Source organism: Solenopsis invicta, chromosome 7 (genome assembly GCF_016802725.1).
Source record: "Solenopsis invicta isolate M01_SB chromosome 7, UNIL_Sinv_3.0, whole genome shotgun sequence".
Classification (NCBI taxonomy): Eukaryota; Metazoa; Arthropoda; class Insecta; order Hymenoptera; family Formicidae; genus Solenopsis; species Solenopsis invicta.
In genome coordinates, this window is record NC_052670.1 from 12,604,312 (window position 1) to 12,623,410 (window position 19,099).

General features: G+C 30.3%; 1 protein-coding gene and 1 non-coding gene across 4 annotated transcripts in view; both read left to right on the forward strand.

Annotated features, from left to right (window-relative positions):
- The window catches only part of LOC105202421, a 48,883-nt gene that overhangs the window by 25,452 nt on the left and 4,332 nt on the right, over nt 1-19,099 (forward strand). For all 3 annotated transcript variants that reach the window (XM_011170934.3, XM_039451476.1, XM_039451477.1), the window contains exons 2-5: nt 3,661-4,716; nt 12,421-12,664; nt 16,950-17,412; nt 17,930-18,057. In XM_011170934.3, the coding sequence (XP_011169236.1) occupies nt 3,667-4,716; nt 12,421-12,664; nt 16,950-17,412; nt 17,930-18,057 (1,885 nt within the window). In that variant the 5' untranslated portion in view covers nt 3,661-3,666. The remainder of the gene's footprint in view (nt 1-3,660; nt 4,717-12,420; nt 12,665-16,949; nt 17,413-17,929; nt 18,058-19,099) is intronic.
- LOC113003690 lies at nt 7,367-7,528 on the forward strand. The gene has a single exon (XR_003268619.1). It is a non-coding gene; the product is annotated as a U1 spliceosomal RNA (small nuclear RNA).

Sequence of the window (19,099 nt, forward strand, 5' to 3'; positions counted from 1 at the left end):
GATTGTTTGATATTATTTGATATTATATGATTGACTGATATTATTTCTAATTATTAATATATTTGCTTCTATAACATCAGCTTTGACGTTTATGTGGAACAACATAAATCTGGAAATTTATTTCTACATTGGCAACTACTTCTCATGATGAGTGACTATTTGAAACGTTTTTTTTTTATAAATTTGATTATTATTTTTTATCATTTTATTGTTGTCATTTTAGAGGAAAAATTAATTAAAGTGGACTGAATCACATCACCCGACCTTAGCAAATGACACATTTTAATTTTTGGCATTTGGGTCCTTATGGGAATATTGTAAGATTAACTTTTACTCTTTATCCGTTGAAAATAACTCGAAAAAGAATTGAAACATTCGGAACTTTATGTGAAATATAAGAATATTGTATTCACCGTTTAACATATGCGCATCAACTACAATACTTGACTCTTTACCATGTTATCAACTATCTTACACTATGAAAAATGTTTCATTTTACGAACTAAAATTTTCTTATAACAATAAAATAATTTGATTAAAATATATCGAACAAAATTATTTGATTAAAGTAGATACAAATTTTTTTTTATTATTTACATTTTCTTATAAAATGCTTTTGTTACAGCAATTAAAAGGTGCTGTTTGTAAAAAACAAAACAAATTTTATTTTGAAAAATAAAATTGCGCTTACTACATAATTGTCATAGATAATTTAATTAAAATCGTTAAGTTTTCTAAATAAAGTTTAAGAACAAAATTATTATTGTTTACAGAAAAATGAATTTTGCAGAAGCAACTAAAGTTTTTGTTATATAAAACAACATATTTAGTTATTGTTAAAAAATGTTTCAACTAAACAATTTTGTAGAAGACATTAATTTTTTTCCTTTTATGACTTCGCTAATTTTTTATCATAGTAATTGCTTTTCGCGTAAAACCTATGGAATCCTCGATCTTCTTCGCAATAAATTTCTATCGATCCGTTCGAATTCCTAAGTATATTTACTGTTAGAAAAAAAAGTAGTGATCGGTCGAGGACATCCTGTTCGTTTCATAGTCCGAAGGCAATCAAACGCACTTCCACGAGAATTGCCCGCGGTCACATCGAACGTTCGCGAAAGCGAACGCAACAGTCGTGAATAATGTATGGCCACGCCGTTCGCGTATTGTCCTCTGCTTATTAAAATTTTCACCGCGTCGCCCGACGATGACGAAAAGTGCGCGGCATTGCGACAACGCGCGCGCGGATAAAATCACGCGCGTCGTCGCGTTTCCTGAGTGCGTCATCGCGGACGCAAGAACGCGCGCGGCTGAATCAGCACGGAATTAATCGGATCGCGGCGATTGGTTCCTGATACGACGGCCGATCGGGATTAATCTAACGGGAATGTCATGTATTGCTGGCGCAACTGAATAATCTCGATACCGCATGCGCGCGGCGACGCGCTAATTGTATTTATTAGTGAATGGGCCCTTTGTGCCGCGTCGACCTCGCGAATGCATCCTTCGCTCGCTGCCATCATCGAAACGCGAAACGTGGAACGCTTCAGCGTTAATGAGAACCTGGAGAGAGACATTTTAATGGAAAATAGTTGCACGCGGAAGGATGAGATAATATTCACACCTAAATTTGATGCTAAATTTTTTAATCAAACCGAATAAATCATTTCTCCTTTCCTTGCGTATATGTGTGAAAAAGATACGTATTACATTAGTAGATAGATATGTTAAACAAAGCGTATTATGAAATTTTAATAATTTAAATTATTGCATATACATTTTTTTTTAAAGAAAAATGTAATTTGTTATTTGTAGCTTGTAGCTCGATTTTAAACAAAGCATATTATAAAACGTAAATAAATTGAATTATTGTAGTACTTTTTTTATGTAAAAAATGTAATTGCTTAATTTGTAGCTTATCGATTTTAAGGATTCGGCGTTTTTAATTAAACTATAAATTTAATATAATTGGAAGAAAGAATATTTTCTCAAATATTTAGGATAACAATACAATGTTATTTTATATATTTGTTAAATTTATAACTTTAAATTTTCATTATTTTTTTATGAACATTCTGTAATTGGGATCTGATTTTAAAATTCTATTTATGGTTTTATTGTATTGTGTTTTATATTCTATTGTATTTCGACGTATATGTATATTGGATGTTAATATATATATGTATTTCATGTAAATGCATGAATTCTGATTCTTCAAATATTTTTCGTGTTACTCAGCGCATAAAATTATAAGTGGATTTTTGTTCTGAATTCCGACACGAATTATAAATCATTCAAAGTGATCTTTAAAGGCAGAGGTAATTTAGTTCCCACGACATACTGTAATTGAGTTTAAAAGAATGCATTACAGTTTCATTATTTTATTTACATTTAATTCAAAAAATTTTCTGAGAAAAGTTGACCTTTCGAAAATCTCGTCACTAAAATTTTCCTTATTCCGATAAAAGTTATTTATCGGGGATGTGAGATTTATTGCATGGGGATTTGGAACGAAGGAAATAGAACACAGGAAATAGTTATCTCCGATTGAATGGGACAATATCAGCGACACGTGCGAGATTGCGGAAATCTAAGCGTATCACTATAAGCATCACGAACAAATTAAGAAGAAGCGGACGGTCCCACAGGCACGATCTCAATGACGTCATGAGTCTGGCAGGGATCAATCGGAGAGTCAAGTCGTGATAATTGCGACAATCGCGAGGACGCTTCCCAACGAGACACTCAATTTATCCTCCCCCTAGTACAACTTTGTCCCTCCTTCTGTTTTTTCCCTCGCTTTCTTTCGTTGTTTGTTACACGTGTCCTGGATATTATTACACTCACAATCCAAATAAGAAGTGCATAAAAGACTTAATGAACATCCCACGTGTATTTCTAAGGGAAAACATTCAATCTATGAGATAAAATAGACGCACGTCTTCCATTTTTATAATGAAAAATGTATAATTTTATTTTAGCTCTCTGCCTATACAGCACAACATAGAAAAAGCATCGCAAAATATTGCTGCAATATTTCAACAACATTGCAGCAACATTTTAAAATATATACATTGAGAGAAAAAGTTTTTAAATTTTAATAATATTTATCCGAATAGTACTAATGAAATATTTACTCTATAAGGAAAAAAAGGTACTAAAATATGTGATTTTTGTTCTAAATAAGTACATATTTACATTTAGTAAATATTTTATTTCATTGGTGCTATTCGAATAAATATGTATCTATTAAAATATAGTAATTTTCCCATCAGTATAATATTGTATCAATGTCGTTGCAATGTTATGAATCAATACTTTTGAAGCCGACACTTTATCGTTGCTGCAATATTATTAAAACATTGTAGCAATATTTTGCAATGTTTTTGCTGTTCTGTGCTGTACTAATGGGGATTCGCGCGCCATTTATTGAGCTCAGTGAATATAACATATAGCGATACATATATAAAAATATATAAATAATGCATATTAAAGAGCTTTCAATCTCACGATTTAGTTAATTCGTTTTAATAGGTTTAACAACATATCGATTGTTGCGCGGCTGACTCCGCAGACTTTAACTAGAAGCGAGAATATTTTAAATATTGTTGTAGCGTGTTAAGAATTAAGATTTTCACAATTGCATCTTTTTTTTTTCAGTTTTCGATGGAGAACCAGGGTTACGAGGGGGACCATTCGCGCGCAGCAGAACAGTCCTCACTCGAGTCTCGCCACCGCGATCAGCAACCTCGTGTGGATACGATCGACGTGCTTGGCGAGCCTGTTCTCGCGAGGACCACGACGCATCCTGAGGGTCACGTATACGAAGACATCGCGACCGGTGCGGCGACCGACGAGCTTTCCGAGGGGACGATTTCTGTTTGTCCCGACGAGTCCCGAGATCCTGACAAGACTGAAAATCATCAGTCAATCGATCTCATCAGACAGGCTTGGCTCAACAGACCGCCGTCCCCGGCGATCGACAAGCTCTTCCAACAGGGATCGGCGTTAACCTCCTCAGCTAAGATCAGCACGAATCACGATAGTATAACCACCTCGTCGTGGACGGCGTCCAGTGAAGATGATCCTGAGAAAGCTCTTGGGAAATCTCGCAATCTCCCTCCCCTCCCTGGGGCAGTTTCAGATAACATGTTCTCGTCATCTCAGGCAAACGAAGACTCGTCCCGAGACACCTCGGTGACGCAGTCTGATCGTCGACTAAATCGGAGACGCAAGAAGAAGGACTGTAAGCATTGCAGGAGCAAGTTAGCCGATGCGAGCTCCTGTGAGAAGCTTGACGAGCTAATCGCTAGCAAGGACGCGATTCTGAGGGAGAACGGGAACAATCTCCGAGGCAGAGACTCGAATGCGTCCACTCTCCTGTTGCGGGAGTCGCATTTGAGGCCACATAACATAAAGATCTATCCGATCGTGAGTAGAGCGAGTCTCCGGGATATTGGCGTTAAGAAAAGTTTCGCCGCGTTTCACGCGTCCGAATATGGAGTGCATACGACAGACAACACTGCCAAGTTCCTACTGAATATGGAGAACGATAGGATGTTGGGCCGGGTGATGGAGGGTGCCCAAAACAAGTTACTGGGAGTGTCGGGGAATGGGACTGATATGCGGATTAACTCAATATACTCGCAGGACCGCTGGTATGACAAGGAGTCACAGATATTTTACACCGACGTCAAGGATCAAAATCCTTTCCAGGTGAGTTGCACATTAGAAAAAAATTTTCTACTGTTCTACAAAACTGTTTAATTGAGACATTTCGTTCAACCAAACTAATTGAATATGTTGTTTTATATAACAAAATATTTGTTGCTTCTGTGAAATATATTTCTCTGTGGACCGAATAATTTTGTTCTTAGACTTTATGTACAAAACTTGAGCATTTTAAATTATTTATAAGATTATGTAATAACAAAATTTTGTTTTACATTAATTTCCAGCAAGTGCAATTTTATTTTTCATAACAAAAATTTATTTAGTAGAAAAAATTATTGAGCACTAAGAACTGTTTTCGACCGGCAATTTCGTATTCATTATTTCAAAATTTATTTTATTAGCGCGTTTAATTGATATAATAAAAGCATTTTGTTACAAAATGTAAATAATAGAAAAAAATTTGTTAAGTACATTTTAATTAAAATTATTTTGTTGTTACAATAAAATTCTGGTTCGTCACAACAAAACATCTTTCATAGTGCACTGTGTGCGCGAGTATTAACCCGAATGGAAATTTAGTCAGGCATGCCTGTTACAAGCACCTTATACGTTCCTGAGAAGATATGAATAAGACATACCTGACTATGATACGCCAGAACAGCCTTTATAGCCTTAAGACCTTTCTTTATTATATTCCTATAATAATTTTAAAAGTCATTTAGGCACGCCTAATAAGATCCTGATAGATATTAGTCAGAATCTTGTTTAGTTTGTTCTAAAAAAGTTTTACAGTTGACCTGGAATGATAAAGTAAGCATCAGAACCTTTTCTAACACATAAATTTTAAAGGTGTCATTCTAGTATGCCTGATAAGATTCACAATCTTTCTCATTTTCTTTTAACAAAAAATTTTCAAAGGTCAATCTGGAATGTCTATGACTAATGTTATGTCATTAGTAAAAATTTATTTCCTTTTATTATGATATTAAGAATTGTTTTTTATTATACTTAATGTTATTTATTTTTAATGTTATTATTTTTATTATACTTATAATATTTGTTAATTAATAGGATACTAAAATTTTTTTTAATATCCATACAGCACCGAAATTTTTCAAAGGTATCTCAGAGATATTTCAATTAACAAGTAAAACATTTTGCAAGTTTTGATAGTCATTTGACGCTCTGTCTGACAGTGCTCTTATATTTTATCCTATAAATACCTTTTTTCTTTATATTGTCCTGATTATAGTGTCCTGAATGTTATACCTGAAAGGGTCCTCATAAATCTGGCTAACATGGTTAGATAAATAAAATCCGGTCCTGAATAGTCAACATGCTACACATTCTTGTCAGAATTGGATCAGGTGACCTGACCAAGATCAATTAAATTATGTATTACAGCATCACTTATCTGGGAACCTGTTTAGACACCTCATAAAATTTTTACTCGAGAAATTATTATTATTTTTTTTATAATTACATAGGAAAAAACAATAAATATCAATTATTAGCATCAAATTAAAACTAAGCTATTTTAATTTAATAATTATTATTTTATATACAATTATATTCTTACTTATATAAAATTTAATCTTTAAAGAATTTGAATTTTAATCTAAAATTTTAGCAAAATATTATGTTTTATTTCAGTATTATAATAATCTAAAGAGTACAATATTATTGTTTTGATAAGATATTAAAAAATAAAATATTAAAATGTTATATTTCTTTGATTTGAAGATACTGTTACTTTTTTTATATTTTTCGATATTTTTTCCTCCCAACTTATGAAAATTATTATTAAATGTTATAAAAGTCACAACAGTAAATATTAGAAAATAATTATAAAAGTTTTATTGATGTATATAATAAAATATTGTATTTTAATAACAACAAATTTGTTTTTAAATATTCTTTCTCTTTAAATATACTTTAAAAGGAGAAATACATGAAAATGTTGATTAAAAAGTATTTAACTTAATTATGATTATTAAGTTGTATTTTATCTTTTTTTATTTTTAATTCTTTAATTTTGATATTTAACATAAGAGCATAAGAAATTTATTTTCTAATTTACAAAGATGAAAGTACGAAGTATAACATCTGGCATTTGAACAAATATATTTTTATATGATGACATTAAAAAACAATGTTGAGACATAAAATTTAAAAAACTTTACAAACAAATAATAGAATTATTATATAACTGTCATGTTTGTATAATTTATATAGAATATAATAGTAAAATTTTACGTATTAATTAATCGATAAGTTCATAAGGAGCAGCAACAAGACCGAAACTGTGTCTATATTTTTTCTAATTATTTGACATGGAGGATAACAGTAGACTTCTGTATTTTAAAACAATTAATAAATTTACAGAAAAGAAAAAAAAAGATCGAGATTTTAAAAAATTCTCTAATAATTTTTCTAATTTAAAATTTCTTAATAAAATGGTGTTAAGTGTAAGTAACATAATAATATGGACATCTGGAATTATTGCTAGGTGGATAAAAAGAGTCGTCGAGACGCACCCTACGCGCCGGCTGTGCCCGACCAACTAGTTTCGATTTAACGACTTGCTGGTGAAAGACAGTTTAGTTGAGCACATGGTCGCTATGCGGCGCATTTACTCGTATTTAAATTTCACCCAATAGCCAATATTAAGGGGCTCGGCAGTGGTGAAAGCATACTTACCTGGCGCAGAGGCTACCGTGATCAGAAAGGCGGTTCCTCCAGGGTGAGGCTCTTCCATTGCACTTCGGTCGAGCTGACCCTTGCGAATACCCCTAAAGTGGGTATCTCGGGCGTATAATTTTTGGTAGTCGGGACTGCGTTCGCGCTGTCCCGGAAGAAATCAAGACAAACAAAAAATCCTCTTCCTATTTAGTTTTATACTGTGTCCTGAACACTGAGGAATTCATGATTCCTCTACAATAAGCATACAATATTCCTAGAATATTATATTATATATATATAATATTACTATAAATATATTCCAAGAATATTATTTAATATTTTTTAATCTCGTGAAAATATTTTGTTTGTTAATGTTATATATCCTCTTTATATAAATCTTAATATTATTGTAATATTCGTGGAATATTATACAAATATATTCATAGTTTTAAAATTTAAAGGAATAAACATTTCTTAAAAAATATAAAATAATAATAGACATTTTTAAATTATTTTTTATGTGATACTTTTCATATACCTTATTTTTTACATAAACATTTTACTTTCATAAAAAAATATTTACATTAATAATTTAGAAATATTATTTAATATATCATATTGAATAGAATATTACATTTAATATTTTAAGAATATATCTAGAATATTACTTAATATTAAATAATATTACGCGCTTATAGAGCTCCTTATAGAGTTCTTGAATCGATAGTTATGGATAGCATCGTCTCATAAAAAAAAATGTTGAAACAAATAAATTGTTTTTTTTCTGTAAATAATTTTTTAGTGCATAAAAATATAATATTAAGAAATGTATTAATAAACAGATACTATAAATAGAGTAATATGTTTTTAAAACGAGCTGGAAAAAATTTGATCGTTTAATTTTAATATGAAATTTTGTGGCTCTGTAGTGTATAAAATATTAATTCTAATTAAGGGAATTTTTAAAATATATGTATAAATATAAACTATTTATTTAGAAAATTTTTTTAAAATTATAACGGTATCAATTTTCTTTTTAAACAAAGGATTTAACTGTCGTCTATGCGTGCGTTTTTTCGCGAGTTTCATTATTGCTTCGTAGCCTTGTTCAGCCACTATGCGAAAATTAACGCTCGGAAACATAACGCACATACGTGCAAATGTGAAGCACAAGCGCTGTCAATGTGTTACGTCACCGCTGCACACGTGCATGGTGCGCGTGCCGGAGTATACGCATGAGCAGGCATAATTGAGAGAAAGAGAAGCCCGGCTTTTAAAGCTTCATGACAAGAGCGGTCGATCGGTATCTTTGACGTTCCGTGGCAAAGCATACATTGTGACTGCTTTTGCGTTTCTCTGTCAGGCACCGTTAAATGTGATTGTTTTTGATTAGTGGCGATCGAGAGTCTAGAACGATCTTAAATGCAGGTAAAGTTTATTGCTAAATAGATTTGCACTGAAGAATTATGGCATTGAAGAAACGTAGTTAGATATAATTTTTTGTGCAAATAATTATGTTCTACAATAGAATATAAAAAAATATGTGATTTTTTAATAAATATATATAATATATATTTTATAAAAATAAATTGATATAGAAATGTAGTAGAAAATAAATAATGTACATTTATTTTCTTTTTTTATATATATGTATATATATCTATAATATATTTATATATGTATGTTATATTTATATATAAATATATTATTTAAAATTGTTTAAATTATATAAATTTATAAAGTTGGAATAATAAATAAGTTATATATGAACTAAGAAAGTATAATGAATTTGTTAATTAACTACAGAAAATGGTAATACAAATATAGACGACGAAAAAATTAAAAATCTGCTGAGATTCGAACCAGACATTCCTCATTTTTCTTTTCTAGCACTTAGAATCACTATTGTTGTCATGCTTATTTTGGTTATATATGAATACTTAATCGGCCTTTTCATCCTATACAATATACCCACACAAAATAGTCTCATTGAAAAATATATTATTAATATATTATTAAAATATATTATAAATAAAAAGTGTGTTGTAGTAAATAATTAATTAGTTATTATGACATTATGCTTTATTAAAAGAAAATGGTTGTTTTAATTTAAAAAATGTAATTGTCATAAATTATATGTATCAAGTTTACATAACTGCAGTGTAATGCATTGTATTTGAATTGCTATTTTACTATCAATTGATAGTATACATAATTGTTCCAATATCTACATATATCTACATATATTTTTTTAATATTTAATATTACTTTGGTACTTATTCCATATAAAATTAATGACAAGGTATTTAAATTTCCGAGGTGTCATATTTATAATTGTCAAAACTATTTTGTTTTCTCTCAGTGTACGCATTTTCTGTTTCTTTTTTGAAAATTTGTAAACAAAGATATTAATATTAAGATGATAGATATTTGTTTGTTTGTGTTATACAATATTTATATTGAAAGGTTCATCTTTGTCAATCTTTTTGTCTTTTTCAAATGAGTTAATTATCACATACATTTATTGCGTATGTTTAATTTTAGTTTTGTGAGTTACAGCTATATGTTTCTTTAATCTATAATTTTAATATCTATAATTTCTATAATTTTAATTATCAATATTATATATAATATTATAGTAATAACGCGTGATCCTTTGACTATGTGATTTTTCTATATTTATTATACAACTTTTACTACGCTAAATAAAATATCTCAATGTAATTTTTTTTTATTACAAGCATTAATGCAATTGTCTACAATAGTTTTCGTTATACTTATTTTGTTATTTGTCTAAAAAAATGTGTTATTAGGGTTTAATCTTGCATTTTATTTGTCGGATTTCTTTGAGCGTACTATTGCGTTTGAAGAAGACCACGAAAGAAAAACATTTTTCATTCAAAAGAATAAATATATCAAGATTACTCAAAAGTGGCTAAATATAAATTCGCAGGTGTGACTTCATTTCGAGCGTCGTTCAGCTTGTGTTATGCTTTCTATAGATAATTTGGGACTACCGTCTGGACACTTTAACGATAGCTAAGAAATCATGGCCGAGAAGAGCAGACTAGAGCTTAATCGTCGTCTTAAATAAAACGCGAATTATAGCCTTTTTAATGCTATATATGAAATTTTTACAAATTTATTGTACAGGAATATTTTCTGTAACGTTTTCTATTTATGTAAACTTATTGTTTTTACTTTTGTCGAATATTTTTGCTTAGACGAGCAAGATGCATTGTTTTGACGTTACGTACTCCATAACGGTTGCTTTTACAAAAAAATTTGTTAAATAATAATAATTGCGGTGTAAATGTTATGAATGTTACAAATATTTAAAAAATGTAAAAAAAAACTGTCGCGGCGTATTTGGATAGGCTAATGGATTTCCAGAAATATTCACCGGACATCCGCGTGTGAGTATATTTTGATTGAAAGTTCTGGTCGACGTTCCGGTCAAATATAGATCGCGAGCGGGTGATTAGAGTGGGCGGTAAATAAAGTACCAAAACACAAGCGTAAGCGGCAAGAAGTTGTACCGAGCGCGTGGTTTGGTACCGCGAGGTCGTATTCGCGGCCCGCCGAGGCGGCTCTTCTCCGCGACTTCCCAGCTCTCGCGCGCGAGAAGTCACGAAAGCTGACAGTCTCCGGGAGAAGAAGAAAACGGCCGCCGTCTGGCGCTGCACCGACGTAAAGAAACAAAACGGAGCGGAAGTAGAAGATGTCTATCTATAGCCCGGCGTGATCGCGACGGCGACGCTCGTCGTCAGCGAGACATGCGTCAGCAAAAATTGCGAAAGCGCATTACAATAAGTCAGCGTTTCTCAAATCGTCGTATGTACATAGTCGCCCTTATCGCTTTCGAGAGCCGTTGTGCTCTTTTCGATGCATCATAACTCGCAGGTAAACGCAGAAAATCGTAGACCCGAAGGTCAAACGCAGGGATATAATTCCTCTGACGTAAATCAACTCATCTACATTTTATTATACGAAAGTTTTGTACGTTTCTTCGCAATTATTTGACTTGGACTACATAATTAAAATATCAACTGCGATTACTGATGAAACTCGAAGGAGTAGTATCTGTTGTTATATAAGATCGATCACGCGTGCTTTTACAATAGATTATAAACATCATATTTTTAATTTCAACCTATACAGAACAGAATATAACATAACATTTCAGCAATAGCTATTGCAGTCGCGTTGCAACATTTCAGTGACATTGCAGAAACATTGCAAAGTTATCGCAATATTGCTAAAATATTCTGTGCTATATGAAAGTACATAAGGAGTATTATAAGATTTATATTTAATAATATCCTCTGTGCATTCCGTTCAATCCTTTTCGTCGATAAATTATTTTTTTTTTTTTGTTTTTTCTTGACTTATGAATCTCGAAGAAGTAAATCTATTTAATAAATGGCCACGCGCACTTTTGCAACAGATGGAATACGTTATTTTTTCAATTTTAAAATTAGGATACTTATAACATTTATATTTTACGACATCGTCTATATTTAGCCCAATTTATTATTGATAAATTATTTGTCTTTTTCTTTTCATTTATGAAAATCAAGAAAGCAGATTTGTTTTATGAACCAATGCGTGCTTTCAGATTAAAAATGTCAACTCTTTAATTCTAAAATATATTACGACAATGCAAGATTTATATTTTATGACGTCGTTTGTATTATTTGTTTAATTTTTTAATTTTTATTGAATATTTAAAAAAAATTTTTTTTTATTTTCAATTATTTCTGTTTTTATGTTGGTTTTATTTATGAAGAAATAGATTTGCTTTATAAACAAACACGTGTGCTTTCGCAACAGATTGAAAACATCATCGTCTTATATTAAGATAATGTAAGATTTATATTTTACATTATTTGTACTTTTGGATTAATTTTTTTCTCCTTATCAACAAATTTTTTTTCATAATCTTTATTTTTTCTTGACTTATTTATGGGATTACGTTTCTACTATTAATTATGTCCTGTTGATAAATTTGTAATCTATTTTGGGATCCGGTTCGTTACGCTTTCGTTCTCTTTTTCGTTTCAGAGGGCCTATTCCCTGCCGACGCGGACGCACACCCCGACCTCGCAGAATCGCGTTAATTTACGTCGTAGCGTCAGAAACGAGCCGCCACCGCATCCGGCGCGCCTGGACAAGCACCGTCGTGGTTGGACGTTACACCTGGCTCGTCCCTTGAAAGCATCCGTATGCTCAAGCCCGCTCATACCCCTGCTGATCGTCGTGCTGATCCTGCTGGGGGTCGCAGGGGTCGCATTGTACATCGTCTTCGGTGAGCAAACTTTCATTTACTTTATTTTATTTACTCTTAATGCTGTCAATTATTTTATTCCTTTATTTATTAAATGGGAAACCTGAAGCTTTGAGCGTTAGTTCACGATGATGGTGTATATTCTTTCGCGAGTACTTCCTCTTTTGCAATCTAAACTTTGTTGGATGTGAAGAAAGTAACAAAGTGATTTGTTGTTCGTTTTTATAATTCTGTGGAGTGTGAATTAGATTCTTTTATTATAATACGCACTTATTAAATAACTATTTAAGAGCATTGAAAAAGGAATATAACAAGATCTTCAGAATATGTTAATATTTTTTACAAAATGATTATTTCTTATTCATTGTTTTGCTGTTAATTTATTTGAATAACTTAACAAATTCTTTTAAAAGAAGTAAAAAACATATTGGAATTACGCATGCGTTGTGTTTTATTGTGAAGTAATAGCAGTAGCTCGATGAAGATTTAATGAAACGTTAGAAATAGTTTGTTAGATAGATATACGTTTGTCAGAATGAAATATTGAGTCCGAGATTAATCGCTCGATCAGAAGGTTTATTGATTTATCATAGAGATTTGAATTATCTTTGCTCTCATACTGACTCACTTCCGCATCACTGAAGTATATACAAGATGCTTCGGATCTATTCCGCATCTTCTCAGAAATGTTCTCAAAGACTTCTCTGATTTTCATGCAGCAAAATTTCAATGAAATACTATTACTTCTTACATTTTTTTTAAATTTTTATTATATAATTATACTTCGATATTGATATGATATTATAAAGGACAGTTTTTTATTTTGCCTATTATTATTAATACACAGTCCTTAATGTAAAATAATATTAAGGATGTATCATTCGTGTAGTCTCTGCAAAATAATTTAAAAAGCAAAATGTGTTTTTAAATTACATACATATGAAAATTGTATAAATTACATTATATTTCTTAACAATATATCTGTATAATCTGTTTGCTTTATTTAATACTAGCAATAATAATTAAATTTTAAAATATAATGACAAAAATCTCAATTTGTTTTGTACTTATATAAAAGTTCCGAGATTAGTTGTTTTGTAAATAAACAAATAAATAAATTTTGTTTATTTGCATAACAACTAATTTCTGCACTGTAATGACATTTTACATAAATCATTTTAAATCAAATTAATAAAAAATCAAAGTATTTATATCAATATTAAAAACTCAAAACTCTATTTATATAAAAAATTTAAAACTACTAACATTATTCCTGATTACATTTCCATTGGAGCAAATATCTACTTCTTATTGAAATGATTTTTTATATAAAATCAATACTTTTTTTGTATTACATTCAAATGCAATATAGAACAATCTGTAATTTTTCTTCATTATTTTGAAAATATGTATAATATTTCCTTAAGAATATTTTGGCATTACAAAACTAAAACAATAGTTAAAAATTATTAAAGTTTAAAAAATTTTTAAATTTATTCTTTCTTAATCAAGGACAAAAAATGTTGGTCGTGAATATTCGAATTTTGAAACAAGCTGCGAAGAAAAAAAATAATAAAAAAATTAGCTTACTTATAATTATTTATATAGCGAAATTGATTCTATTCTGTTGCAGTTTTAGACAAGTAATTTTTAAACAAACATGTTGATCTACATAAACTTTTACATGAGCATTTATTAGAGTTTTAATAGTGTATGTAATAAATTTGATTTGGATAATTTGTAACGCTATTTCCTCATCAAATTTACAAATAAGTACGTCATTTACATAAAAATTTAAGAAAAAAAATCAAATAATTTTTAAACCCGTAAGAGAATTATGCTAAAATTTTACACAGATATAAGTGTAATAAAAGAATAATTTATGAAATTAAAAAATTTTTTTGATAATACTTTAAGATGTGACACATACGTCCTTAGTAACATAGAGCTCTTTGACAGCTTACGACAAGAGTTTGAGAGTAATGACGAATTTGCAAGTCTCTACTGTACGAACTTTGTGCGAGGGTTTGCGTGTCAGGGCACAGTATATTAGCTGGGAATAAACGATACACTCGCCACTGTCGGCGCCGTCGCCTTATCATTCGGGCAATTAAAAGTATCTGCATCCCGCCAACTGACGGCCGAGGTTTAATTCGACGCAAAGCGTGGCAATTGCTCCAACGAGATGAATTTAACCGCGGGGTCAACAGAACGTTTCCTCCGACCGTGTCTGCGCGCGCGGTCGATCGTGCTGAAGCGCGGCCGCGAGTAGTACGCGCGATGAAAAGTGGCAAGAGCCAACGACCGTGTGTCTCGCGGATGGCTTCGGCATGCCTGGAATCCCGAGGCTCGAGAGAAAGTTCCTTCGGGCCGTTCCTTCAACCCTTAACGACGTAAGAAGGTACAAAAGCTTCCATTCTCTCCCATTTTTATTTTTCAAGATTTGCAACTCCGATAGAACAACGTTTATTAAATTATACTATGAAATCTTGCATAAAAATTATAATTTGCAATCATGCAGGTATATTTAGAAAAATAGATGTAGAAGTATTGACCTTTTACAAAATATTGATAACTGTTTGCGCATTTAATTCCGAAACATTATTTTGACAAAACTATGGTGTAGGTTTATTAAAAGTATATTTGCAAAATGAAATTTAGAAAGAAATTGTTTAATAATTGAAAAAAATATTTTAGCTCTATTATATATGTATAAGATATTTAGAAATATAATTAATCCATATACATGTTTACAAAAATACATAATTATTTCTAAATTATAATGAAGAAATATTGCAGTATAAAATATTATACATCTAGTCCAGTAGTAAAGAAAGAATCACACGATTTTAATTGTCAAATATTTATACCTCAAACTCAGATTGTCTTACTTTTGACAAATATAATTTTGAAATTTTTTTTCAATAAAATTTCTACGGTATGACGTATTATCTCAGCGTAATATTGCAAAATTTTATGATGCTATTTATTGTGCAATATAACCATTGACAAAATTATTAGGCATCCTATTTATTTTACAATTTTTTCAAATAAAGGAAATAAATAACATTGTTTTTATAAATGTTATCAAAAAGCAAGGGTGCTAATAATTTTGTCAATGGCTGTATTCGCAATTCCTATAAATGATACAATATTATTTAATATTAAACAATATTCCTGAAATATTATTTAATATTAAATAATATTCTTGAAATATTATTTATTGTTCAATAATATTTCTGAAATATTCAATATTAATAAAAAACAGTTATATTTCCACTCCTGATAATATTATATATAAAAATTACATGAATGTTATAATCATATTATTTACTTCAATATTTTAAATTATCGCGAATATAACTTTTAAATGTAATTATTATAAAGTTTATGAATATTTTATGCATAATAATTCACATTAACTTTTTATCACAATAATATTTGTTACATTTTTATAATATTTCACGGATATTTGAAATAATATACCACGAATATTAAAATGGACATGCAACATTACAATTACAATATTCTCGTAATACTAAAATAATATTAAAATAATATTAATACAATATTAATAATGTTTGTATAATATTCTAAGAATATTGTATTACTTATAAGAATGTGTCTATTGGGGAAGAGAGTCCAGAAGTCTATCTTATACTTACGGATTTTGTTTTTTATTTCTTTTTTAATACAATGATGATAAATTAGAGCTTTAGATCGGTGCCAGTGTAAAATAAAAGAAAAAAAAACGAGAATTTTAAAACTAAAAGAAGAACGAAGAATTGGAGAACGTGATCTTGCTTTTTTCAAATTGATTTTCTTGTGTACTAAAAATCCCTAAGTGCTTTTTCAACGAAAATTCAGTTTAGCTCGGTTTCTTAAGAAACTTTAATGTCTATTTCCACCAATGCAAATTAACTTTGATCTTGATTTAATTTGCTCCATATTTTGTTTTAATTCTTAAAAACAGAAAAATATAAAGAATAACTGAATTCGAGATCAAAGTTAATCTATATATTGATGGAAATGCAGAATAAAATAAAACGATATAGTTAAAGAAAAAGAAAGAAAACACGATATATTTTAGGATTTCGAGGCTCTTCTCATGTTTTAGTATGATCGTATTCTTTTGAAGATGATGCTGATAATTGACAAAGAATGCAGCGTATTTCCTGATATTTCAACCGTGTTTTTGACACGTTTAAATCCGCGCTTCCGTCATCATAGGAAATGGGAATGGATAACGAGCTTTTTCAACCGCCGATGACTGATCGTGTTACGCCTCCTCTCTTCTTTCTTTTAGAACCCGAGAAGCTCCAGATCATTCAGCAGTACCTGAAGTCGTCGACGGGCAGGTTGACGGGGCAGAACGTTACTTCCGGTGAGCCGATCACGCCCGCGATCCCGAACGACGAATCAAATCTGACGATCGTGACGGCCGACATGACAACGACGTTAACGTCGATGACAACAGAAATGTTCGGAGGGACGTTCATCATGGGCGCCCCTTTAAACTATTCCGGCGACCCGTCATTTTTGCCTTCGTCGTCGAACGAAAGCGCGAAAACGGAAGCTGCAAGTCAGAGCGTTATTAATGCGACGAGGTATTGCGACGATTGCCTCGAGGGCGAGGTGTGTGTCGCACTTGTCGACGAAGAAGTGCCGATATGCAGGAGCCCTCGTGACCGCGACGATCCTACCGGATGCGCTGGTTTCTGCGTCATTAGCAAGCAAAAATGTCACCGTCTCGACAAGGACGCTTTCAGGTTTGTCGCCGCTATTTTTGATTAATAGTATTGGGATCCATTTAACCTATTATTGATGGATAGCAATCGGCGGAGGCTTTTTAAGCGATAGCTGCGTTGATAGTAAAAATTATATAGTAAAGATTGTAATTTTATGTATATAGTCTTTCCGCGCTGTTAATAATTTATTACTATAATATATTAATATAATATTAATAATTTAATTATAATTATTACATACTTCTAATGTTCCGATCTTTTATACCTTGTAAAATGCAAAAATATTATTTCTTTGGGAAAAATAAGACTTTTTATATAAGTTATATAAGAAATTATATAAAAATAACTAAATAGATGATAGATATAATTTTAGATCTATACGCACTTATGTGATTATTACATAAAAACTATGTTAAATCATCAACAACTGATATCCTTCTAATATGTAAAGATTTAAACTATTTTTATTTCATTCGTTCAATTTAATTTAATTTATCATCAATCTGTTAACTATTTTAACGATTTTTTTTTATTGAAGGTGTAAGGAGATTGAACACTACTGCCTGGATGACGAATGGACTTGCACCAATATGTTATGCATCCCCTTAGACAAGCGCTGTGACGGACATATGAATTGCTACGATCATTCGGACGAGTACAATTGCGGTAAGTATAAATAGGATTAAAAATAGAATATGTCGAAACAACTATGTATTAATTTTTTTTATGACGCAAAATTTAAAACGGCAGATTTTACAACAGATTTTTTAATATAAACGACTTTTGAAATTATTTTTATTTAATTACCGATTTTATTTAACCTTACACACAGTAAAGTTCTAAAACAAGTCTTGCAGGATTTTTTCTTTTCTTTTTTTTTAATGGAAATGGTAGGTTTTGCATCAAGAAGCTTCATCGAAAAGTGTTTTGATTATTGATAATTAAATAAAACTTGTAATTGATAATATACATATAATCAGTGTCGTGTTTAAATAATTTAAAATTATCTAGATAAAGGTAAAATATACGTAAATTTATTTTAAATAAGATAAAGATGATTTAATTTTTATTTATAAAGATAAAAAATAAAATTATACATGGTTTTCTCTAGATCAATTTTTAGATAATATTGCCATTAAGAAAACAGTTTAGAATATACTTATGTTTTTATTTCTAAACCTTTATTTCTTAAAAACAAAAGTTTTTCAAATAATTTAATCTAACAAAAAGTATTCTTTGAGAAATCGATAAGCGAATAAAAATCAAAGTTAAAAAATATAGAATATATATAACTCAAATTATATAATGACTGACAAAATTTTTTGTAAAAGTTTTCAAATTTATATTTTGATGCAATTTTTATTTGCATTACTATACATATATACACTGATCTGTGCAACTTAGGTTGCATTTCAGCATGCATTACTAGTACTAAAAATTTATAGTTCGTGTTATGTATACTAGATTTTTAGTATTGATAGTGAATTTTCGAATGTAAGCCTGTCGTTGTAATTTAAAAAAATTCTCTTATTAAGATAAATAAGTAATTTGAGACTAAGGACAATAATATTTCTTGTTATTGTTCATCATTTTTTGACATGATTTGGAAAAGATAACACTTCTTTTATTTAAGATAAAGATGAAGATAATGCACATTATAATAATCTAAATAAAAAAAAGATAAATCTATTTCTGTATCTAGATGATT